The sequence below is a fragment of the Limulus polyphemus genome, unplaced genomic scaffold (genome assembly GCF_000517525.1).
Source record: "Limulus polyphemus unplaced genomic scaffold, Limulus_polyphemus-2.1.2 Scaffold157, whole genome shotgun sequence".
Lineage (NCBI taxonomy): Eukaryota > Metazoa > Arthropoda > Merostomata > Xiphosura > Limulidae > Limulus > Limulus polyphemus.
This window is the reverse complement of record NW_013665767.1, coordinates 120,701-144,011: the sequence shown is the minus strand read 5'-3', so window position 1 is coordinate 144,011 and position 23,311 is coordinate 120,701. Positions and strand designations below refer to the sequence as shown.

General features: G+C 33.5%; 1 protein-coding gene across 2 annotated transcripts in view; it reads right to left on the bottom strand.

The window, feature by feature from the left end:
* Nucleotides 1-566: 566 nt before the first annotated feature.
* Nucleotides 567-23,311, bottom strand: part of LOC111084885 (coagulogen-like) — a 25,292-nt gene continuing 2,547 nt past the window's right edge. The window contains exons 2-6 of one of the 2 annotated variants that reach the window (XR_002609770.1): nt 7,238-7,380; nt 6,461-6,604; nt 3,833-3,865; nt 2,261-2,401; nt 567-754 (exon numbers count right to left, since the gene is read on the bottom strand). Coding sequence is in view for 1 of the 2 variants with exons in the window: in XM_022381363.1 (XP_022237071.1) it covers nt 628-754; nt 2,261-2,401; nt 3,833-3,891 (327 nt within the window). In the remaining variant the exon portion in view is untranslated. Of the gene's footprint in view, nt 755-2,260; nt 2,402-3,832; nt 4,124-6,460; nt 6,605-7,237; nt 7,381-23,311 lie in introns of those variants that run through there. The other variant, XM_022381363.1, reaches the window with a different exon arrangement.

Here is a 23,311-nt window from a genome sequence, read left to right as displayed (position 1 = left end):
AAACACTGTTTAAAATACTAAACTCAAAAGGTATTTAACCATGAATCAACATTTTATTTTTTTTATTTTCAAAGCATGAAACGTTACATTCTTGAATTGTAATGCTAGCTTTAAATGTTTTTGGTTTTTATTACTTTACGTTAAAAAATAAGGGATTAAAAAAAGTGTTTGAATCTCAATTTACGTATGATAAGCCTAAGTTTCAAACTACACTTTTTGTAGTTTTATAGAAAACAGATTGTTTGTCTTTCCATTCCTTGACGGGGTTGTTTTTTTTTTTTAGTCACGAGTATTTTTATGAAAAAAAAATGTAATGATTGACAAGATTTACATTAAAGTACTAATACAGATTAATCAGGAAAAATAAAAGTAAACATCTGCGGAGATAATAACACGTTTATTTTCAAGAACATATAGGATTAGAATCAATAATTAAGCTACAAATTGTGAAGAACCGTTCGAGGACTTCATTTGAGAAAGAATACGTTAACTTTCGTTTTAAGTAAGAGTCTAGTAACAGAACTACTTTTCACTTTTTATTTTTGTGTTTGTCGATTGATTTTTCGTAGTATATTGTAAATATATCAAATTAATACATAGTAAATGCAAAATGTAAAAAATGCGTTCCTAGATGCACGGACAGCCACAACACATAAAGAAGTCCTCACAATAGAAAAGTTGATTTTCCAAATGATACGTCAATAGGCGGGTGGTTTTACGTTTTTGGGTACACTTGTCCTTGTTCACGCATGCACTGTAAAAAAAAAATATATATATATATATACATCGATTAATCATTTGATTTCAAAAAATCTCGTGGTGATGCAGGTGCTGAACAGCTTGTTAACATGTTAAAGTTTTCGTTTCGATTAAGTAATCTCTATTTATTTATTTATCTGACTTTTCAGTCGGTTTTCTACGGAAAACAAAAGCAGTCGAATAATAATAAAGGTCAGTAAAACTTAAAATTTAAGAGTTTCATAAATTGTTTGTTTGAAGTTCGCGCAAAGCTACATGAGGGTTATCTGCGCTAGCCGTCCCTAATTTAGCAGTGTAAGACTAGAGGGAAGGCAGCTAGTCATCACCACCCACCGCCAACTCTTAGGCTACTCTTTTACCAACGAATAGTGGGATTGACCGTCACATTATAACGCCCCTAGGGCTGAAAGAGCGAGCATGTTTGGTGTGACGGGGATTCGAACCCGCGACCCTCAGATTGCGTCCTAACCACCTGGCCATGCCGGGTCGTTTCATAAATTTAAAATGCATTTATGATTAAATTGCAAGTTATTAATAGTTAAGTTAATAATTAAAACGATGAAATTAGACATTGGATAAACTTTGATTTCTAATATTTGTGTAATGAAAAGATAGTTATAACTACAATTAATTTCTATTATTTTTCTGCTGTTAAGCCGATTAGCAAAATATGTGTTGCAAATTATTTTCTTATTGTAAAATCACTAAGACAAATTTAGGAAAGCCTAGGTATTAATTTCTGGATTATATTTATGTAAGTGTGAATGTAAAGTTCAAAAGTAACCGAAGACAACGTAGGTTACTATATTAGTGCACATGTAACATATATATCACTACGGAATACGTAAAAAGTAACCGAAGACAACGTAGGTTTCTATATTAGTGCACATGTAACATATATATCACTACGGAATACGTAAAAAGTAACCGAAGACAGCGTAGGTTTCTATATTAGTGCACATGTAACATATATATCACTACGGAATATGTAAAAAGTAACCGAAGACAGCGTAGGTTTCTATATTAGTGCACATGTAACATATATATCACTACGGAATACGTAAAAAGAGTTATTTAAGACCTAAAAACACTTGTTCATTTGTTCCGATAGAAAGAGGTCAGAATCAACCAGTTCTTATGTTTTAGGGTACAACATTCGAAGAATTAGCATCTCGAGATGTAAGCTCGTGGAGTTTCATATCTTTAATATAAAAATGAAAATGTTATATAATACATAATAGTAAATATCATGTAAATAGCAATAAAACCATTTAACACATAGTTCAGTAATACTTTAAAAATTATCTATAGAGTGCGTTATGTTAAAAGAAATCCAAATTATTTTTTATGGTAGTCCTATATAGTTTTTCTCTTGACAAAAAGAAAAAAAAAACACTTCGCTTAAGACGATACTATGCTTAATATTTAATGTTTTCTTTCCGCGAATTTTATGCTCTTTGGTGAAGTATTTTAATGATTTATACACTTGTAATACACTTACCCACATTTGTGCTCCCAGATACACTGTTGAAAACCAACAAGAGGAGCCTGTACTATTATTCGAAATTCACCTTTTACCGTATAACCAAACGTGGGAGTACATTTTTTAGGTTCCGCCTCGCAAACATCACTGGATGGAATCCTGGACAACATTAAATAAATTATTATAAAGGTGAATTAAAACATTTACATTCGGACCTTAAATAAATTGTTAGTTTTTTTTTTTTCTATTTAGAAAAACTTTCGAGGGGGGAGATAACAATGCTATTAATAATATTGATGCACTAACACACACACACATACAGGGAAGAAAAACTATAAGGCACTTTTGTAAATGAATAAATTTGCACATTAATGAAGTAGTCCACATGCACGTCATTCCAGGTGACTAGGGTGTATGTATAAAAATTAGCTATTCCTGCTGTGTCTCAGTCGCCGAAAAGAATGCAACAATTGTCGAGTGAGAGATGATACTATGGTCCCCTAACATCTGAAGGTGAAATGCAGGCCTCAGTGTGCCAAGAGTTACGGTTTCTAATGTGACGTCGCCTTGGAGTACAAGTAATGTCGAAACAGTGTCAGGAAGATCATCATGAATGATCGGGACCCCTGCACATTAACCTTCTCTGTGTAAGAGAAGATCAACTAACAGTCAATGAATGGCTTGTTAATATAAAGGCTTCCAGTTTTCCTTTAGTTGATAGAGTCCTACATTGAAATCAACACTTGCAGAAACCAAAATGGTTCAATAACCAAAAGTAGTGAAAGGGTGCAATTTGTTTCCCATCAAATGAGAATGGTTAGATGTGGAGATTGACAAGAAAGATTGGCTCTATCATGAGATACTAGGTGGCGTTTAATTGGAATGGATTTGGTCCAATAATTATACTGAAAGGCAAGGTAACTCCTATTCCCAAAAACAATACACCCTAGTATGTGGTAGTTATATCTCGCTGGCTATTGTGTTTTTATTGCTTCTACCCAGACTGCAAGAATTGGTGTAAGCAGGTTGTTCAGAACCAACGAGTCTTCGGTCATCTATCCTGGTCTGCCCAATCACAATGGAATAATCGTGAGTTAGACTTAAAGCAGGTTTCGACATCGTTTTCCAGTTCTGACATCTTTTAAGTAATTGAAGATGATTTTATTTAAAAAATGATTTAGTATTCATACTGAAACTTTCAATGCTTTAAAACCAAAGGAAAATATGTCTTTTTCTGAAGGCTGATGGTACCCCAAAGAACATCACATTAAATATTTCTGGGCAAATTGCTTACTTTTTTATCCAACTTCTATGTAAATAGAGGGTATCGAAAAGTCTAGAACCATAGATGATTTGTAGTTTTTCTTAAATTGTAATACGTATCTGATTATGGCGCTGTCAAAGCATAAGAAGGTCGAGTTAATCCTGCTTTTAATCAAACTTGTTTCTAATTATAAGGAAAGCATGTGGAACACATTCTGTAAAATTTGTTGAAGTGTCTATGGTGCCAGACTTTTTGTACACCCTGTATTGTTTATTTCGGAAAAGAAAACTCACAGAACGAAAACTATTCACACAGTAGTTACTTACGGGGAGCTGGCTGAACAGCGACCAAGTTGTGGACTGAAAAAAAAATCTTGCTTGAGCATATAAGTACCATAAGTTCATTTTAAGTTTTTGTTACGAACGGAAAAAAGTTTTGTCTAACCACAAACATATTATTGTTTAAAAAGCATATACATCTATATATATTATATAATAAGAAAAATTAACAGTAACATGTGTAAGTGGACGATAATTCAGCAACGGCTTTATTTGGTCATTTTGAAGTTTACACAAAGCTACACGAAAGCTATCTGCGCTATTGTCCCTAATTCTAAAGTGACAATTCTTACACCACTCTACTAAGACACATCAACAATCCTGAAGTCCAAAGTATTAAGATTTGTTTAATGCGGTAATTGTGTGCAAACCACGAAACCTCAACCCTAAAGTCAGACATTCTAACCACTGGGCGTGTTAGGCTCTCAGTACCACGGAATAATGATAATATTATATTATTGAACAGACCAATTTAATAACAAAATCGAAAAAAAATTAAATAAAGTGAATGAATATCAGAGCTGGTCCGTCAGCAGTAAAAAAAAACAACTTTGGAGGAAAATATATGCAGTGATAGCATCATGGCCGGATTATCCATTGGGCTCAGAAAAAAAGCAAAAAAAGAAACGTGTTCTTTGTTTAAATTTTTACATGGGTGTCTATTTTACGACTTCACCAAAAGCGGTAAGTCTGAGGGCCTATAACGCTAAAAATCAGGTTTCGATACTCGTGGTGGGCAGAGCGCTGACAGCTCATTGTGTAGCTTTGTGTTTAACAAGAAACAAAAACAAAAATGGTTTATAAATGGAGTTCTATATTTTAACCGAGGTTAGCAAATTTCAATCTTTAGACATTTTTTAAAATCCCGACTTTTTTTTTAGATAAAGTAATTTAAATAAAACAATGAAACAATCATTTTATTTTAAAAAAAGGAAGTTTATCGATTAATTATTTATGAATGGAATGACAACTACGTGTTGTAGAAACACAATCTATTAAAGAATAAGCAACTTTATCCTTTCCTTCCTGCCCCCCCCCGCAGTGGCACAGCAGTATTTCTTCGGACTTACAACGCTAGAAACCGGGTTTCGATACCCGTGGTGGGCAGAGCGCAAATAGCCCATTGTGTAGCTTTGTGCTTAATTACAAACAAAGAAACCTTTCCTTCCTTTCTGGCAAAACATTTAAGTAAACCCCCTATTCAAGAATTGGAAAACATGTGGCCCAGTACGATGCATGGTGCGCGAGATAGATTATATGTAACATCAGTTTTATCATATTCGTTTTCACATCGGAGAGTTTTGTTATGAATTTGATCGTTCATAAGGGACGTAACTGAAGAAGTTTATGGTTGGATAGAGGGAACATTTGTTCGGACACAGTGACCCGTGCGATATTTCGTCTGTGAGATCTAATTCAAAAAACAAAAAAATCAAGGTTCATTTCAGGTTCTCAAATTTACAGCTCAAAACCTTACCACCATTCACTGTCCACTCCTCTGTGATAACCTTACCATCATACACTGTCCACTCCTCTGTGATAACCTTACCACCATACACTGTCCACTCCTCTGGGATAACCTTACCACCATACACTGTCCACTCCTCTGGGATAACCTTACCACCATACACTGTCCACTCCTCTGGGATAACCTTACCACCATTCACTGTCCACTCCTCTGTGATAACCTTACCATCATACACTGTCCACTCCTCTGTGATAACCTTACCACCATACACTGTCCACTCCTCTGGGATAACCTTACCACCATACACTGTCCACTCCTCTGTCATAACCTTACCACCATTCACTGTCCACTCCTCTGTCATAACCTTACCACCATACACTGTCCACTCCTCTGTCATAACCTTACCACCATACACTGTCCACTCCTCTGTCATAACCTTACCACCATACACTGTCCACTCCTCTGTCATAACCTTACCACCATACACTGTCCACTCCTCTGTCATAACCTTACCACCATACACTGTCCACTCCTCTGGGATAACCTTACCACCATACATTGTCCACTCCTCTGTCATAACCTTACCACCATACACTGTCCACTCCTCTGTGACATAATTCAATAAATGAAAATTGTAGATTTTTTAATAACCACTCTTAAAATGCTTAATACTTTTATAATCACTCTCCATCTTTCTTTTTGTGTTTTTGCACATGAAATTAAAGAACGATATGAATCCTACACTGTGTAAAACACACACTAAATGAATTATGTGATTATTACGAGTTCATTTTCAACAAGTCATTGTAACCCATAACTCGTGTAGCAAATTTAATCTTCTTCTTGCCTTACCTTTTTATTACTATTGATGATGCAATCCCCCGGTACGTTAATGATTTTGACTAATTTAGATAGTCAATTCTTCATAGCTATAAGCTTTAATGCTTTCACAACGTACTGTAAACAAGGTTAAAATTTGTATCCGTTTAGTGTAAGATGTTGTTGTAAAACAGTATACTGTACTAGAAAAACTATTACTAACGAAACTGACATATCCTTAATTTATAAAGCACATATATTCTGTCCATATAAAATTAATACATTAACATCATAATAATATACGTTATATGTGAAAGAACAGATGATACCCAAAGTGACAGTTTTGAAAGCCACACTTTTTAAATGTTCTAATCAAGTAGATCATGCTGTTTTTTTGTCTGCCAAGTACGTCTTCGGGTTCTTCCACGGTTTCATTCGCCTGAAGTACTTCTTTCACTATGGTATTAATACGCCTAGTAAAAAAAAACAAAAAACATTAATTATTTACAGTGACTACATGTATTGTTACTGCTGAAGATAATAATAATAATAACAAAGTTAGAGATCTAGCAGACCCCACTCATCTTGTAGCTCAGCAGTAATCTTTAAGGCTTATAACACTAAAATGCAGGGTTTGATCTGTGAGGTGATCACGGAAAGCTTTCCGAGAAATGCACTTTAGAAACGAATCACTAAACCAAAGCACTAGTAATTCACTTTTCAATCCATATTAATTTAATACAAGTTTTTCCTAATCACATTCAGATGTTAATCATCTGGAATGAACTGAAAACAAATCGCTTCTTTTTTTGTGTCAATATGTGAAGTTCAGTAAATCACTTATTACGTTCACTTAACACTGATTTTTTTATGATTTAACATGATTAGTTATTACTTTAAACACAAAATAATTAAATGGTATAAAGCTTGGGTTATCACAATATAAATAAAAACAGATTGGTTGATTTTTATTATTAATATTCAAAACCCTAAACTAATAAATACCGCAAGACAAGAGTCTCTTTTAGAAAATGCTTTCCAGTTATTGTTGTGTTATCCTCAATATAAGACTGGATTTAGTTGAAGAACAGAAAATTAAAACTTACTCTTGAACTTCCTTAGTGTATGAGAGTCTCCTTCCATGGATAACTCCAACATTTAGTGGTTCGTCACAAAGGCACAAAGGTGTATTGATGTCACTTGCAATGCATGTCAGTACCCCAAAGAGGACAAAAGTAGCAAGCTGGACCTATATGAAAATATGTAATATACAAACAGTAAACAAATATGTTTTGTTGAAGGAAGAGATTAACAAAAACTAAACAATATAAAAATGACGTTAAAAATATTTTTTTAAATTATTATTACTGTTAATTTATAAGAAATAAATAAAACCATAAAGACATAAAAATATAGGTTTCGTACCATCCAGGATACTCTTCAGTTTCTACAATAAAGCTTTCTCGAACAAGACCTACTTAACAATGTAAAACTTCCCAGGTTTTTTTTTTACCTTAAAACTTTATATTTGATTCAAACACTCTCTCTATGTTAAACTATGTAACATTCAATGTGGTTTCAAATTTATTAATAAAATAATTTTCATAAAATAATCTTTTTTTTTTGCACAAGAATACCAAAATGGAAATATTTTGAAAAAGGTTCTTCTAAAGTATGATATTTTTCCATAATATTCTTATTAATGGTTTTTTAACAGGTAATAGGCTATTATTTGCATTTCTGACATCAGATTTGTGTAAATTTATTCTCAAACGTAAATTTTCTGTTTCTCTAACATATATTTGCTTACAACAAATACAAGTTAATACATAAATAACATTCTGTGAATTATTACAACTAAATGTAGAGTTTATAAACATATTTTCTTTCCAGTAGGGCCTGTAATATATTTAGTGTATGTAATATAACCTTTCCCACAAATATAACAATTTGGTTTATTGCAGGGAAAACACCTTCATCAGATTTCTCCAGTATAATTTTTTTTTAGGTTGTCTTCGAGATAATATGATTTGTTTATTTTCAAAGTTAGCTTTTAGAATTTTTATTTCAAATTCTTTCCGATTTTTTTGGATATAATTAATATTAATTTTAACTCCAGGGTAATGCGATATTACAAAAGGAATTATTTCTTCTTCTTTTCTATTATTATTATTAGTTTCCTTTGGAAGTGTCATTTTCCAGAAAGTGTAATAGAGAGGTTTCAAGTTAACTAAGATTTAAAAATAAATTTAAAACCACATTAAATGTTACGTATAGAGGGAGTTTAAAACAATTATAAAGATTTAAGGTAAATAAACGCGGTAAGTTTTACATTGTTAGGTAGGTTTTGCTCGAGATAACGTGATTGTAGAAACTGAAGAGTATCCTGGATGATACGAAACCGGTATTTTTATGCTTTTATTTATTTCTTTTAAATTAACAGTAATAAATAAAGTTTATTTTTTTAATTTTGAAAGTCATTTTTTGTTTGTTTGTTTGTTTGTTTTTGAATCTCGCACTAGCCGTCCATAATTTAGCAGTGAAAGACTAGAGGTAAGGCAGCTAGTCATCACCACCCACCGCCAACTCTTGGGCTACTCTTTTGCCAACGAATAGTGGGATTGACCGTCAAATCATAACGCTTCCACGGCTGAAAGGGTGAAGGTATTTGGTGGGAGAGGGATTCGAACCTGCGACCCTCAGATTGCGAGTCAAGCGCCCTAACCGTTATTTTTTATATTATTTCATATATATATATATACAATCTTGTTTTTGAAAATTTCGGATGAGTACTTGTATGACTTACTGAGAAAAAACGTAATATGTTGGTGATTTTTGACGACAATTGAAATTTCAAAACTACACACAAAGTTGTATTCTTATTTTGTTGATATGCACAGTTTTAAAACATTTCTTCTTTCGTTATTTAAACCGCCGTGAAAACTCTCTCTCTCCATTTCGCCCGGTGGCACGTATTGGCCCTGTGGTGGAATTTCGATTTTCGGCGATTGTGAACCGGGTTCGAATCCGTGAGATACCATAAAATATTCCATTCGCTTTAAGCTGTGGGTGCGTTTCAAAGTTACGCTGGCTGCATCTTCCCTGGTCATTAGTTCAAAATCAGGGATTGCAGCCTTAGTTGTTTGGCCATAAATATAAAATATAAATACCCTGTTGAATAAAGCTATGAATGCAACATCAAGATCTGTAACAAATGTCCCAGCAAGTCTTTCTTACTTATTATATGGATTTACTTTGTTAGATACAGTTTGATTTCCAATAACCAAATACTTTGGTTTAAAATTTGTGAGGAAAATCACATAAACTGAAGATGTTCTCCCCCCACACATGTCTCTTGATTTATTCGTTTTGGATTCAAAATTAGAAGTTGTTTTCTTTTCCTTTTATCATGAATAGAAATAGTACTCAATAGTTACTATGAATTAATTTTGGTTCATTATAATAATTGTGTTCTTTGGACAGAGAAGACTTTGACACATGAATATAGTCCAGCATTTTTCAAATCCTAAAGATATTTGAATTATTGGGATTTCATAGAATGTAAATAGTTTAGAAACAACGGTTAATATGTAAAAACACTGCACATGAATGCAACGTATTTTGCCATTTTTGGATTCAGTTTTCAAGCTCGAAGCCTGATTCCTATGCATACCAGTCAGTATACATTACTTCCTCGGACGATCAAACAACAGCCGGATGCTGTAATTATTATTATTGAAGATTGTATCCACGTGTTATAATCACTGTAAGTCATGTAAAGAATGAATTCAACTTCAATTCCAGCCTATCTGGCAGCTATTGGGAGTCGAAACACTTTACCTCCTTAGATTAATATTTATATATTCGTTTACTCATAAAACAGAAGAATACTTAAACAACAAGCTGTTCTTTTTGATTCGGAAGAGGGTCATACACCCAAGAAAATTACCAGAGTAATCAAAGCAAGTTACCTAATTTACTTTAAGTAAGCCGTTAGACATGGTTCTGGTAATTGTGAATCAGATACCAGAAATTCAGCTTCCGGTACACGACACATTATCTAATAACAGCAAGGATCAAACTTTTTAAAAGTCAGAAGAACTGTTAGATTTAGTGAAAAAACGGTACTCTTTAAAATTCATTATAGAAAAATAAATATTTGTTATAACCAAAATGAATCATAGGAATAGTCAGTCCAGAAAAGAAAAATGTTATGAAGTAGAAATGAGCTACATGCGAAAAACGACAAATAACTGAGCTTGTATAAGGTTGATAACTGCCTTTCACAAGAAGAGAAGCTATCTAAAGAAAGTAGAAATCTGAGAGAAAAAACAATTAAAAACAAATTCCTGTCCATAGGCTCAACTGTTCAATAGCAAGAAGAAGACGGTGAACGTTAATCGGGCTTCTATAAGAAAGATGTTCCAGAATCCTTGCTAGCCTTAGAACTGTTCTGCGGTATACTGAGGGTTCATTGGACTTCTGTAAGAAAGATGTTCCAGAATCCTTGCTAGCCTTAGAACTGTTCTGCGGTATACTGAGGGTTCATTGGACTTCTGTAAGAAAGATGTTCCAGAATCCTTGCTAGCCTTAGAACTGTTCTGCGGTATACTGAGGGTTCATTGGACTTCTATAAGAAAAATGTTCCCAAACCCTTGCTAGCCTTAGAATTATTCGACAGTATTCTGAGGGTTAATTGGACTTCTATAAGAAAAATGTTCCCAAACCCTTGCTAGCTTTAGAATTATTCGACATTATGCTGAGGGTTAAACATCTTTCTTACAGAAGTCCAATTCCAGAATTCTTGCTAGCCTTAGAATTATTCGATATTATGCTGAGGGTTAATTGGACTTCTATAAGAAAGATGTTCCAGAATCCTTGCTAGCCTTAGAACTGTTCCTCTGGAGCAGTGTTGTGTAACAATATGATTTACATTGTAACAAACTTCTTTGGAGTATGAAAAGAAAGACCAGACAAATTGACACTTCCAATATATGTCAGCAATGTTTTCCATGACCAAATTTAAACAGACAAGACACCAATAAATGTTGATTGGTGCTGAATCCGGAGAACCAACAGGTATATAGTCGAATGAGATTGCTGTGATTCCCATTTCTTTGGCTGTCTTTCTTATTGAAAACAGCCTTTGATTTCGAGGTGTGGCTTGATCATGTACAATGTTTCATCGTAATAACTTTTGGGAAGATTGTCTTTCGTAACCATAGCCTTGATTCTGCAGATGAGGACATTGCTCGGAGTACTGGTTTCAGACCCGCTGCTGTTCTAAATCCTCTGTTGTACAAGTATTTCTGCTTCCATGGTAAATACAGAAGGCTTCGTTCTGTGTAATGTTGTTTAGTTTAACTGATGTATTCCTCTAATAATACATTTTCCCATGGCAGCAAACCATTGTCTCTCATAACACAAATGGTAGCAACACGCCACCGTATTAGTATACGCAAGTCATCCATATATGTTTATCATAGAAGTAATCGCACGTTATTCGATCATAAAAGAGTAGCCTGAGCGTTTACGGTGGTTGTTGTTGACTACCAGCTCAAAATTAGGGACGGAAATGCGCAGACAGCCATTTATGTATAAAATTTTGAGGTTATCTATATCCACAGTAACTCTTTATTAAACTATATACGTAAGCAATTGAAGACTATCTATGCCAGCAGAAATGCTGTAGTTAAATTACACTTGATAGCTATCAATCTCTATTATAAAGTTACGCTACATGTTGTTATCTTTTATTAAAATTCTTCATTCCCCACCAAAAATGAATGCAAATGTAAATTAATGGTCTCTAGTCTGACGTTTTAGTTGAAAGCAAATGCTTATGAAGAAATTAATTAAATACGTTAACAATTTGTTTAGAGCAGTCTTATTTACGATAGCTGCCTCTTATCCCGCAGCTTCTTGTTATAATAACACCATTTACCTTAGTTATGCCCACTGCAGTCTTATTTACGATAGGTGCGTCTTATCCCGCAGCTTCTTGTTATAATAACACCATTTACCTTAGTTATGCCCACTGCAGTCTTATTTACGATAGGTGCGTCTTATCCCGCAGCTTCTTGTTATAATAACATCACTTACCTTAGCTATGCCCACTGCAGTCTTATTTACGATAGATGAGTCTTATCCCGCAGCTTCTTGTTATAATAACATCACTTACCTTAGCCATGCCCACTGCAGTCTTATTTACGATAGATGAGTCTTATCCCGCAGCTTCTTGTTATAATAACATCACTTACCTTAGCCATGCCCACTGCAGTACTCTTTAATTTATGGCTAACTGTATGAACCGCCTCTAGAAAGAATAAACGAAGATTACAATTTATATAGTATTTTTCCCATGTGGAAAGTATTTCCATTTATCCAATCACTAGCAGCTATTCTGGTGTTCTTCATTTTTTAACCAATTAGAGTAAGGAAAGCGATTATAAGCAACTTCTGGTGGCACTGCCCTCCTTCACTTTGACCTTGTGTTTGTCTTTCGTGGAGGCCATTAGCCTAAGATCATAGATAAAATTCAAAACAAAAACTCTTTACAATATTTTTTCCTTGCTACCAGTTGCTGCTTTGGAAGTGTACTTGAAGATATTCAAGGTTATTAAGCATCAAGATTGTTTGTAACAGTGGCAAGGTCTAGCAGTTTTCTCTGAACACAATCCTAAATCGGCTGAAATCATTTTCGAAATGTGGAATTTTAGAATTTTTCAAGAGTATGTATTTCCTTTGTTCTTTAATCTGCAGTCTGCCATTTTCGCCCTTAATGGGAACATTTATAGATATATATAAATTCTCCTTTCTGGTGCTTTTAAACACACACACACACACATATATACTTAATTTTAATCATCCTATAAGCTATGAAATTATTTATATTAGTGTTGTTGTTTCTCTTAGCGCGAAGCTATACAATGAGCTGTTTGCACTCTGTCCACCTCGAGAAATCGAACCCCGGATTTTAGCATTGTAAATCCGTAAATCTACCGTTGACGCGCTGGGAGGGGACGAAATATTATATAAAAATCCAACTGATAATTAACGATTTAAATGTTAACAGTCATTTATTAAGGTTTTCAGGCTTTGCATTCTCGAAACTAGGATGACAACATCTCGAAATAATATACTGAACACTTCATTCTCATTCTCTGCTATAACCGTCGATTAAGTTTGGTAAATAAATTACAGTAGAAAGGAAGGCTTTGCAGTAAAATTACCATTCGCTGATGTGGACTGATCGTCTTTGGAAAGTTTGTATCATATCGGTAGTGACAAAGTAACAGTATTTTGAACTCAGACTTTATTTAATCCTGGAACATAAACGGACTGTAACTACAGCTACTACTTCTATCACTGCATTGAGCTTTATAGACTGTTTCCTTTACTTCTTGAGTTCATTAATTCAGATACATATTTACATATATATATAACCTAAAGCACAGCATCAGAGCCTGAGATTGACACAGTATACTTGTTTTAAAACCTCGGGAAAGAAATCGTAATTTTGGTGTCGTTGATTATGGTAATATCTGGCATAATAAAACGATTAATTTTTAGAATACCTCTGTCTATTCTGTCTATTTCAATGTTTTGATTTAATTCTTAGACTGGAATCTGATAAAGTATCTCATTTTTTTGTTATCAGATTATATTAGTGACAGGTTACACGCCCCAGATATTATTACCACTAATACAGCAAATGTGTTATTATTTATACAGTCAGATATAGGAAAAACAAAATATGAGAAAGGTGCTAACCATAACAGGGCAAGATATTTTTACTTACAACAGACTAGTTGTGCTAAAGACGATAACAGAGCAAACTAGTTTTAATTGTAACAGACCAACTGTACGAATAATGATAACACAGCCAGTACAGTATTACTTATAGTAGGAATGGGCCAAATGTACAATATTTGCAATACAAATTAAAATCTCAAACACACTGCAAACAGCATTTAAACAAAACTTTATAAGCAGTTTACACACATTGTTGTGTAGTAAACAAACTAACTGCAGAGTAACAAGCCACTAAAGCATTTGAGAAAGTCGGTAGAGTTAAAACAAAAAGGTCACAAAACCACAAATTTATCAATCTGACTAGCTGACTGACTGACTACCTTTGTTCGAAAAGCATAGCTCTCTCTTGCCTTCACCTTATGCGAATTTAAATGCACATGATTAAAATACGCTACCTGCGATAAAAGCGTTTTTCTTAGTTTTACTTATAGCCTTGGCAACAACAAGTTATAACAATAACCATTTTGCAACAGTACTAACGAGCTAACAATACACTAGTAGCCATATTCTATGATTACGAGCATGCTCCATAAGTTGCCAAGTAACAATCCTCCCTGATATCACATGCGGGTGCACGACTGCTTATGTATACGCGTTACGTGGTCAGCCTGCAGCTGTATCACCTAGATAAAACAAAAACAAAAAAAAAACGTGGATTATGTAGATTTTCTACTTAACTATGATCTAACACTTTAAAGTGAAGTTTTCAGTTCTATACATCTGACTCAAGGGTTGTATGTTGGACAAAGCGATTATATCATAAAAATCGGTGACTAAAACGTGAGGACGAACGCTACCACTACCGAAGTCTTACACGGCTTTACACTGTTTTCAAACTAAGTGTGACCTATTGACATCTAAGGCTGTACTTGAAACAGTGCGATTTTTAAAATATGCCTTTCAATAAAACAAAATGAGAGAAAAAGAGAAAATTATTTCTTGATAACCTTAAAATATTTGCTCCAACGAAGAGAACATTACTGCAAGAATAAACATAAGATTAGAAACCGTAATGATGAATATGAGAAACAAGCCTTAGCCATTAATCCAACCAAAGAAAAGGCTACCACCCTGACTAGATGGAAGAAAACCTATTGCAAAGATATGAGCAAAAGCCATGAAATGTCCAGGGGTAGCTCTAAGAAAAGCTATGAGGAGGATAGGCCTAGAACCCAGTCACTCTCGAGATTTAGCTCTAATAAAAGGTACACGAAAGATAAGCCTAAAGCCCAATCACTCTTAAGCTTAGCTCTAAGAAAAGGTACGAGACGGATAGGCTTAGAACCCAGTCACTCTCGAGATTTAGCTCTAATAAAAGGTACACGAAAGATAAGCCTAAAGCCCAATCACTCTTAAGCTTAACTCTAAGAAAAGGTACACAAAGGATAGGCCTAGAGCCCAATCACTTTCGAGACTTAGCTGTAAAAAAAGGTACACGAACGATAAGCCTAGAACCCAATTAATCTCGAGATTTTGTACAAAAAATAACTGAGACAAGTGTAAAATGTTTTAAATATAAAAAAATGGGAATCAGGAAGCATAGCTTTAGTTGGAACACTTGGTAATATCATTATGCTTATAAAAACAAATATCCTAGTGATAAAAACCTTTAAACATTGTTAAAGAGAAACTAGTTATTACTTGTCAATAAGTTACAACATGTGCGTTAGTGATTATTATAATAATAACACATTGGGATATCATATTTCAGGTTTTAAAGTAGCTATGATAGCTATATAACATCTCCAGACCTAGCTTCTATGTGTCGTGTAAACTACCCATGTTATGTATAGTATATATGATAAGTTATACTACTTGTAATAAACAGTAGTAAGTTTACTGTTTTTATTTCAAAAATCTTATTATAGTTTCATGATTTCGGAAGAGGTGAGAGTCACCTGTATGAGCAGACATCTTACAAGTACAATTTACACGTTTCGAAATAGCTATGTCATTTTGGCAGTAAAGTTGAAAAAACTATCTTTATTCTCCAGATGATAATAATATAAAGCTTTTATTAGCTGGAGATTAAAGGTCGTTTTTTCCCTAACATTATTTCCAGAATATCTAAATCCCTCCAGTACGCACTACAAATTCTGAAAAGCTATGTCATTTATTACATGTATAAAAGCATATGTGAATGATTCATAACACCATATTAAAGATATTTGTAAGTAATGTATAACACCATGTATGAGAGTATCTGTAAATAATGCATAACACCATGTATAAAAGTATCTGTAAATAATGTATAACACCAGGGATAATAGTAGTATCTGTGAGTGATGCATAACACCATATTAAAAGTATCTGTAAGTAATGTATAACACCATGTATTAAAGTATCTGTAAATAATGTACAACACCATGTATAAAAGTATCTGTAAATAACGTATAACACCAGGGATAATAGTAGTATCTGTGAGTGATGCATAACACCATATTAAAAGTATCTGTAAATAATGTATAACACCATGTATAAAAGTATCTGTAAGTAATGTACAACGCCATGTATAAAAGTATCTGTAAATAACGTATAACACCAGGGATAAAAGTAGTATCTGTGAGTGATGCATAACACCATATTAAAAGTATCTGTAAGTAATGTATAACACCATGTATAAAAGCATCTGTAAGTAATGTATAACACCATGTATAAAAGTATCTGTAAATAATGTATAACACCATATTAAAAGTATCTGTAAATAACGTATAACACCAGGGATAATAGTAGTATCTGTGAGTGATGCATAACACCATATTAAAAGTATCTGTAAGTAATGTATAACACCATGTATAAAAGCATCTGTAAGTAATGTATAATACCATATATAAAAGTATCTGTAAGTAATGTATAACACCATGTATAAAAGTATCTGTAAATAATGTACAACACCATGGATGAAAAGTATCCGTGAGTGGTGAATAACACCTCCAAATAAAGCTTGTCACATATGTTCGTGAAACATATCTTACTTGCATCTTAGAATGTAAAATTCTAAGTTAAAGAGATTACCAACACATTTCTAATTTTGCAGATAATCTATAATCTCCTAATAATTTGTATTTGATGTGCTTTGCACGTAACAACTAGAAACTATGGGATCATGTATAGTTTTACAGTAAAGGATAATTTATCATTCTAAGGGTAGATTATGATGTAACATATTTTCCAGTAAAAATACCACCAGTCTAACTCATCCACTCACTAATCAGTCAAAGACTTCTGTTTACCCCTTATCTCATGGTTTATCAACCCCAACCATATTCGAAAAACCTGACGAACTTGTCTAATTCTAGATAATACGAGCTTTCTTTTAGTAAATATTTTGCTGTTGGGGTATTCGGGAAGATATAACTAACATTTCTGAAAGTACACGTCTTAGCACATCTTGAGTTGATATGTGTGTTTGTAATTAAGCACAAAGCTACACAATTGGCTGTCTGCCCACCACAGGTATCAGAACCTGATTTCTAGCGTTGTAACTCCTTAGATAATATGTCACAAGAACTTTTTTTAAATGATTTCGTAATGCAAAGGTTCAAGTTAAATTTAATAAACCCGATATTTCATGTCTTCACATATTTTAACATCCTCCCAATATTTCTTATCTTCACATATTTTAACATCCTCCCGACATTTCTTATCTTCACATATTTTAACATCCTCCCGACATTTCTTATCTTCACATATTTTAATTATTGGGATGTTTTAGTTGTTCCGAGGGTTTGGGTATTGATCTTATCTGATACGACAGCTTGACATGATCTTCTGAGTTGATACGTTGATTATTTCAGTAGTTTTTAGTTAATATATATATGATTGTTATTGAATAATAAAAACTTTTACGTTATACAATAGTAAGGAGATTTATGTTATATAGTGTAAAAGTTAACATAGTATTAACCACAAAAGAAATATTGTTGTTTTTCAAGCAGCTAAATGTAGTTAGTAACGTTTTCTATTAACATAATTTAAGAAACATTCGTATCGTTTCTTTTAACATCAATATGAATAATATGCTTGCGTTTGCCTGTTTCTCTGTCCGGAAATTTTCTCGCAAATTTTTTCGATCAAACGCTGGAGTCTCGATCGCATATTGGCTTTTACATTTAGAATTATCTTACCTGTTTTTCGCTTAGCAACGATTATTCTTCACAATGACACAATGTCGTTGTCGTCACGTGACGACTGGCTTTGATTTCAACTTGATTTTTTTATTTGCAAAGGATTGCTCACAAACAACATTTAACCCACGTGAATGTTTTTATAAATGAGCATTACACTAAATACAATTGCTATGAGCTTTCTCGACTTATTTAGGTCTAAAATACGCATGCGCAGTTCGTTCAAAACCATATGTTAATCATTTTGTGAACACGCATTCAGACGTTTCTGCATATTCAGCTACGTTTGCCTTCATTACAACTTTACATTTACTTTACTTTACGATAATTTAGCTTCGGTCCGTTTCATGGACTGCTATAAACACTTTTTAGCTACTTTTCTTTAGTACGGGTTTTATTTTTCGTTTTTTTTTTTTTCGTTTCTTTGTTTCAACTCTTACAACTTGTCATACAGTGAACACTCATAATTGTTTCGTACTCTGTGTACTTTTTAATTATAATTACTACACTTTATTGTTTACTTTACATGTAGTTTTATTAAATAAAGGTACGTCTACGTGAGTTTCGAGTAAACGCTTACATTTTTTTTACAAATAGTCCAAGATTTATAGATCTAACACACAATGTCTGCAAGAAAATGTAGCTTAAATGCCGTGCGCAAAAATTATATAATAAGGAAAATTCAAGCGAAGGGCATGAAAACTACCGCCAATTTTTGCGGGTCACAGCTAGTTTAATTATATAAAACGTATTATTTTCAGTTTTGTAAATATTTGTACTTAAAATCCACACGCAAACAATTTTGTTTTATATTGAACCAGAACAACTAATAAGTGGTTAGTTTGTATTTAAAGCACAAAGCTTCACCATGGGCATCGAAACCAGAATTTTAGTGTTATAAGACTTCAGACTTACTGTTGAGCCAATTGGGGCAATGATAATTAATACCAGAACTAACGAAAAACTAGACATATTGATAAAATGTAATCGGTCAGAGTTTTCTTATTTTCTTCTTGTAGTTTCATAGACGTGTGACTTATACTTTTCTTTAATGATTACTGTGAACTACTTACTTAAACCAAGACTAACGATAAGGATCTATAAGCATAAGAAGCCAGCGTGGCAGATGTATATTGTTTACGCAGTCAAACGGTCTTAACTCATAAAGGACATTATTTTACAATATAAACAGTTGTGGTTACAAAAGGTCGAGAGAAATGAACTTCGACCTTTCTCAAGAATAAGCTCGTTTTTTTTTTAATTAATCACACAAAGCAGTAAGTATATAAGTAAACGTAAGCTGTAATAGTTTCATGCGTAAATTTTTTTATAAAATTTCGTATTAAGAATATTCAGGATATAACGGCGAAGACAGAGACATCTAAGGGCACCGAATAAAATGTTTTATTTTTTAAAATTATTATTGAAAGTCAGTGTTTGTCAACCGCGTCAAGCCGACTTCCTCAAGGGATAGCGCGAGCTTTTAGCAAATGCTCACTGTTAACTAGGTTATAAAACGTTAGGGGGTGCCTTAAAATTGTAAACTATATGTAAGGTCGTCCTGAGCAAAAAATAAAACAAAAGTTGATGAGAAACATTGATTTAAAACTTTGATAAAGAAAACCATTTAGTTCGGTTTTCAGCGACATATACACTACTGGAATTGCTTGAAGCTATATAGCCCATCTGAATTAACATGTGCACTAATTTCATTGAAATCGTGAACGTTTTATACCACTGTTTATATTATTTTAATTTGGTGGTGTTGTTTTTTTCGCGTGGATTTATTATTTCAAATATTTCTACAATTTTACACTAACTCTTACAATCTCTTATAGCAGGCTGACAGGTTAACTTTGGTAAACATTAGATATTTCATAAAAAGGAAATGACTGGATTGACATACATTTTAATTATAACAGTCTTTCTTTGTTTTATGATACTAACAAACGAGATTGCGAAACAGTCTTTATTTTGTTAAGATATATTTATGTACTTGTAAGTTTGACGTACAAGAAGAACGTATTGATTACTTGATATATATATACAGTGGTTATGCATGTTGGAAGTGTCAGAACTAGTGTAAAACCGTTATGGACATTGTGTAATGTAAGTTGACTCATATTTCCGTCAGCCAAACATATATATGCATGTTTATTAACAAACCAACCATGACAAACATATTACAGCAGATGATCAACAAATACTTGGTAAATACGAAAATGTTCCCTGAGTAAGAAAACCTAGCTTTGAAGATAACGTCACTACTTTTTTTGTCAAAAAGTTGTCACAGAGTCTTCTTGTTGGTGAGGAGGGTGTTACATTCTTGGCCTTCTTGTTAGGAGACCGGATGGTGCGTGCGTTGAGAGTGACCCCTGAATATTCCTGACATGTTCTTTTGATATCTGTGGACGACAGTCGACGATTCTACAGGCTCTTGAACTTCATAACACGATCTCAGCTGCTGTGGAAGCTTTCTTCCTCCCCTCTCCCCCCCCCCCCGTCTCTCTATATCCCTTCACCCAGCGGCTCACATAAACTGGTTAAATTTAATTATTCTAGTAATTTGCCTTGTCAAAAGTCCCTCGTTCCTCAAAGAAACAATGACTGCTTTTTTCCGTGGAGTTAACTCTAAACCCTTGACCATGGCCCCCACGTTGTAGCAGATAAGTTTCTAAACTGTCTCTTAGTATGAACCTCTATCTATAGCCAAACAACGGCTGATGCAACACCTGGACAGCCTATACGGCTGCTGCATCATTCATAAAACAGTTTGCACCTACATGCATTAGGAGCTCAAAACAGACGATGATTCCGAAATTGGGGGATGCAATAAATTTTTCCACCACTGTGTATTTAGATATGTGTCAAGAACTTCTGATCAAAAGTAAGCTAATTATATTGGTAACTTATGAGTTAATGAAGCCACTTCTTTGCTTTCAACACTGTTTAGCTTTTAGTAAAATATGTCCAGGACAGTATGAAATTAATACTAATAAAATTCACAACAAGTCATGGTGGATTAAATATATGGCAATAGTACATATGAAAAACAAGAAAACTGTCACCATAGTGACAAAACTATTTAAAAGTGAAAGAATTGGCCAACAATCACAACAAGCTGTTTAAAGATCAAGAAATACATTTTCTGCTAACGTTTTTTATATTCTTCCACGGGGAGGGGGGGGGGTCTTGGCTGAAGCTACCCCAAAATGTGCCTTAACCTCTTCTTAGCCCCCCGCAATCTACGATAAGGGCTTATTGTTAAAGTTGCTTCATTTCCTCAATACTATAGTACGTTTACCCACAAGATGTAGAGTGCAGCCTTCTCAGTGTTTTTGTTTAGCCCACATCAGCCCCCTCACCAAGGAAGGCTGGTGTAGTCCATGTTCTTCCGAAAATCCGTAAAAGTGAACAAACCATTATGATGTGTGATGCAGTTAGACTGAGTTAGTGATGATTACTTACAGATTCAAAAACGGACTTTTATATCTGTTAAACCTATAATAGGTGGAAAAAAACGACCCACAAATAATTTAAGTGAATTTTTCAACATTTAGTTGAAATTATTTTCTTCTAGAAGTCTCCAGTTACATAAAAGATAACTTAGATTTCATGAAAACTTCCACTTATAGTTAACAAGTATTTAACATATTTTAGGAATTATTTCAATCGAGTGTTATTTAGAGGATTTTCCAGACCTTTTTTAATGAGCTCATTTTGGGCATATGTTGGAGTAGGTTATAAAATAATTAAATGGAACCACTTGGTCATGGACAATCAGGTGGCACCGTCATGTGCAACCTTAGTTATGGAGCTTTTTACAAACTACCCTATATACTGAAATTGGTAAGAAATTTGGTTACAAAATGCAAATTTCTGTTCTAAATAACTGGTATCGCAATCATGATGATTGTTTCATAACATCTTTAAATGACCTTAATATCGCAAAATTTTTCACAGAATTTTAAACAATTTGAATGCAAACATTCAGTTAACCAAAACTGTAATCAAGTGTTCAGTTGTGATTTCTTGGCGTTTAAAATTATCAGAAAACAAAGAAAAATATTAAAAAAGATATCTATTCCATAAACCAACTAACGTTAATTTCTTTAGTAATCATCCAAGACCTATTAACCGCAATAAACCATTAACTTATCCACAAAAGTAATATAATTATGAAACTATTGAAAAGAGAAGATTGTTAGAATTCATTTCATTTTTGTTAAACTGGAATGATTTAGAAAGTTTAGTCGATTATATCATTAAACGTGCTATACAACTTAACACTATCAAACACCAAAATATTGCCTTTAATACAACTTTCTGCCCTTTTGTAAACTTGATATCACAACTATTCGGTACAAAATAAAATAAAAACTATTTTTCGAGATGTATATATTTTCAGTGCTTATCGACAACCCAAGAATAAAAAATAAAAAACACTTTTACGCTACGTAATTCCAACTAAAGCGCCCCCCAGTGGCACAGCGGCATGTCTGCGGACTTACAACACTAGAATCCGGGTTTCGATACCCGTGATGGGCAGAGCACAGATAGCTCATTGTGTAGCTTTGTGCTTAATTACTAAAAAAAACTAATTAAAGATTATAATGTTGGTTTTTTTTTCACTGTAATAATAAAAGATGTAATTTATGGACCTTAAATTACATTGTAATCGGTAATGTAATAACGAAACCTGATGGGTCAATGCTATTTTGTGTCACTAAATATTTTCATTATAATTCAACCAACTATGTTTATCTTTTACAATGTATTTTTTCTCATATTTCTGCACAGACTATCTACGAGCACGTTTAAATCAGTTCGAAAGCCGCATACGAAATCCATAATATATCCTCCTTTTCTGTTCATAGCACTTTCACGATTGAATTATCAAATATAATGATAATTTCCTGGAATCTTATCCTTCCCGGTTCTACAGTGATATTTCACAAACACTAATACTTGCAAAACATTCCCTTTAAATCCGAAATAAATGTTGAACAGAAAGTATCTAATACGATAGGTGTCACTGCATCCCTAATCCGAAATAAATGTTGAACAGAAAGTATCTAATACGATAGGTGTCACTGCATCCCTAATCCGAAATAAATGTTGAACAGAAAGTATCTAATACGATAGGTATCACTACATCCCTAATCCGAAATAAATGTTGAACAGAAAGTATCTAATACGATAGGTGTCACTGCATCCCTAATCCGAAATAAATGTTGA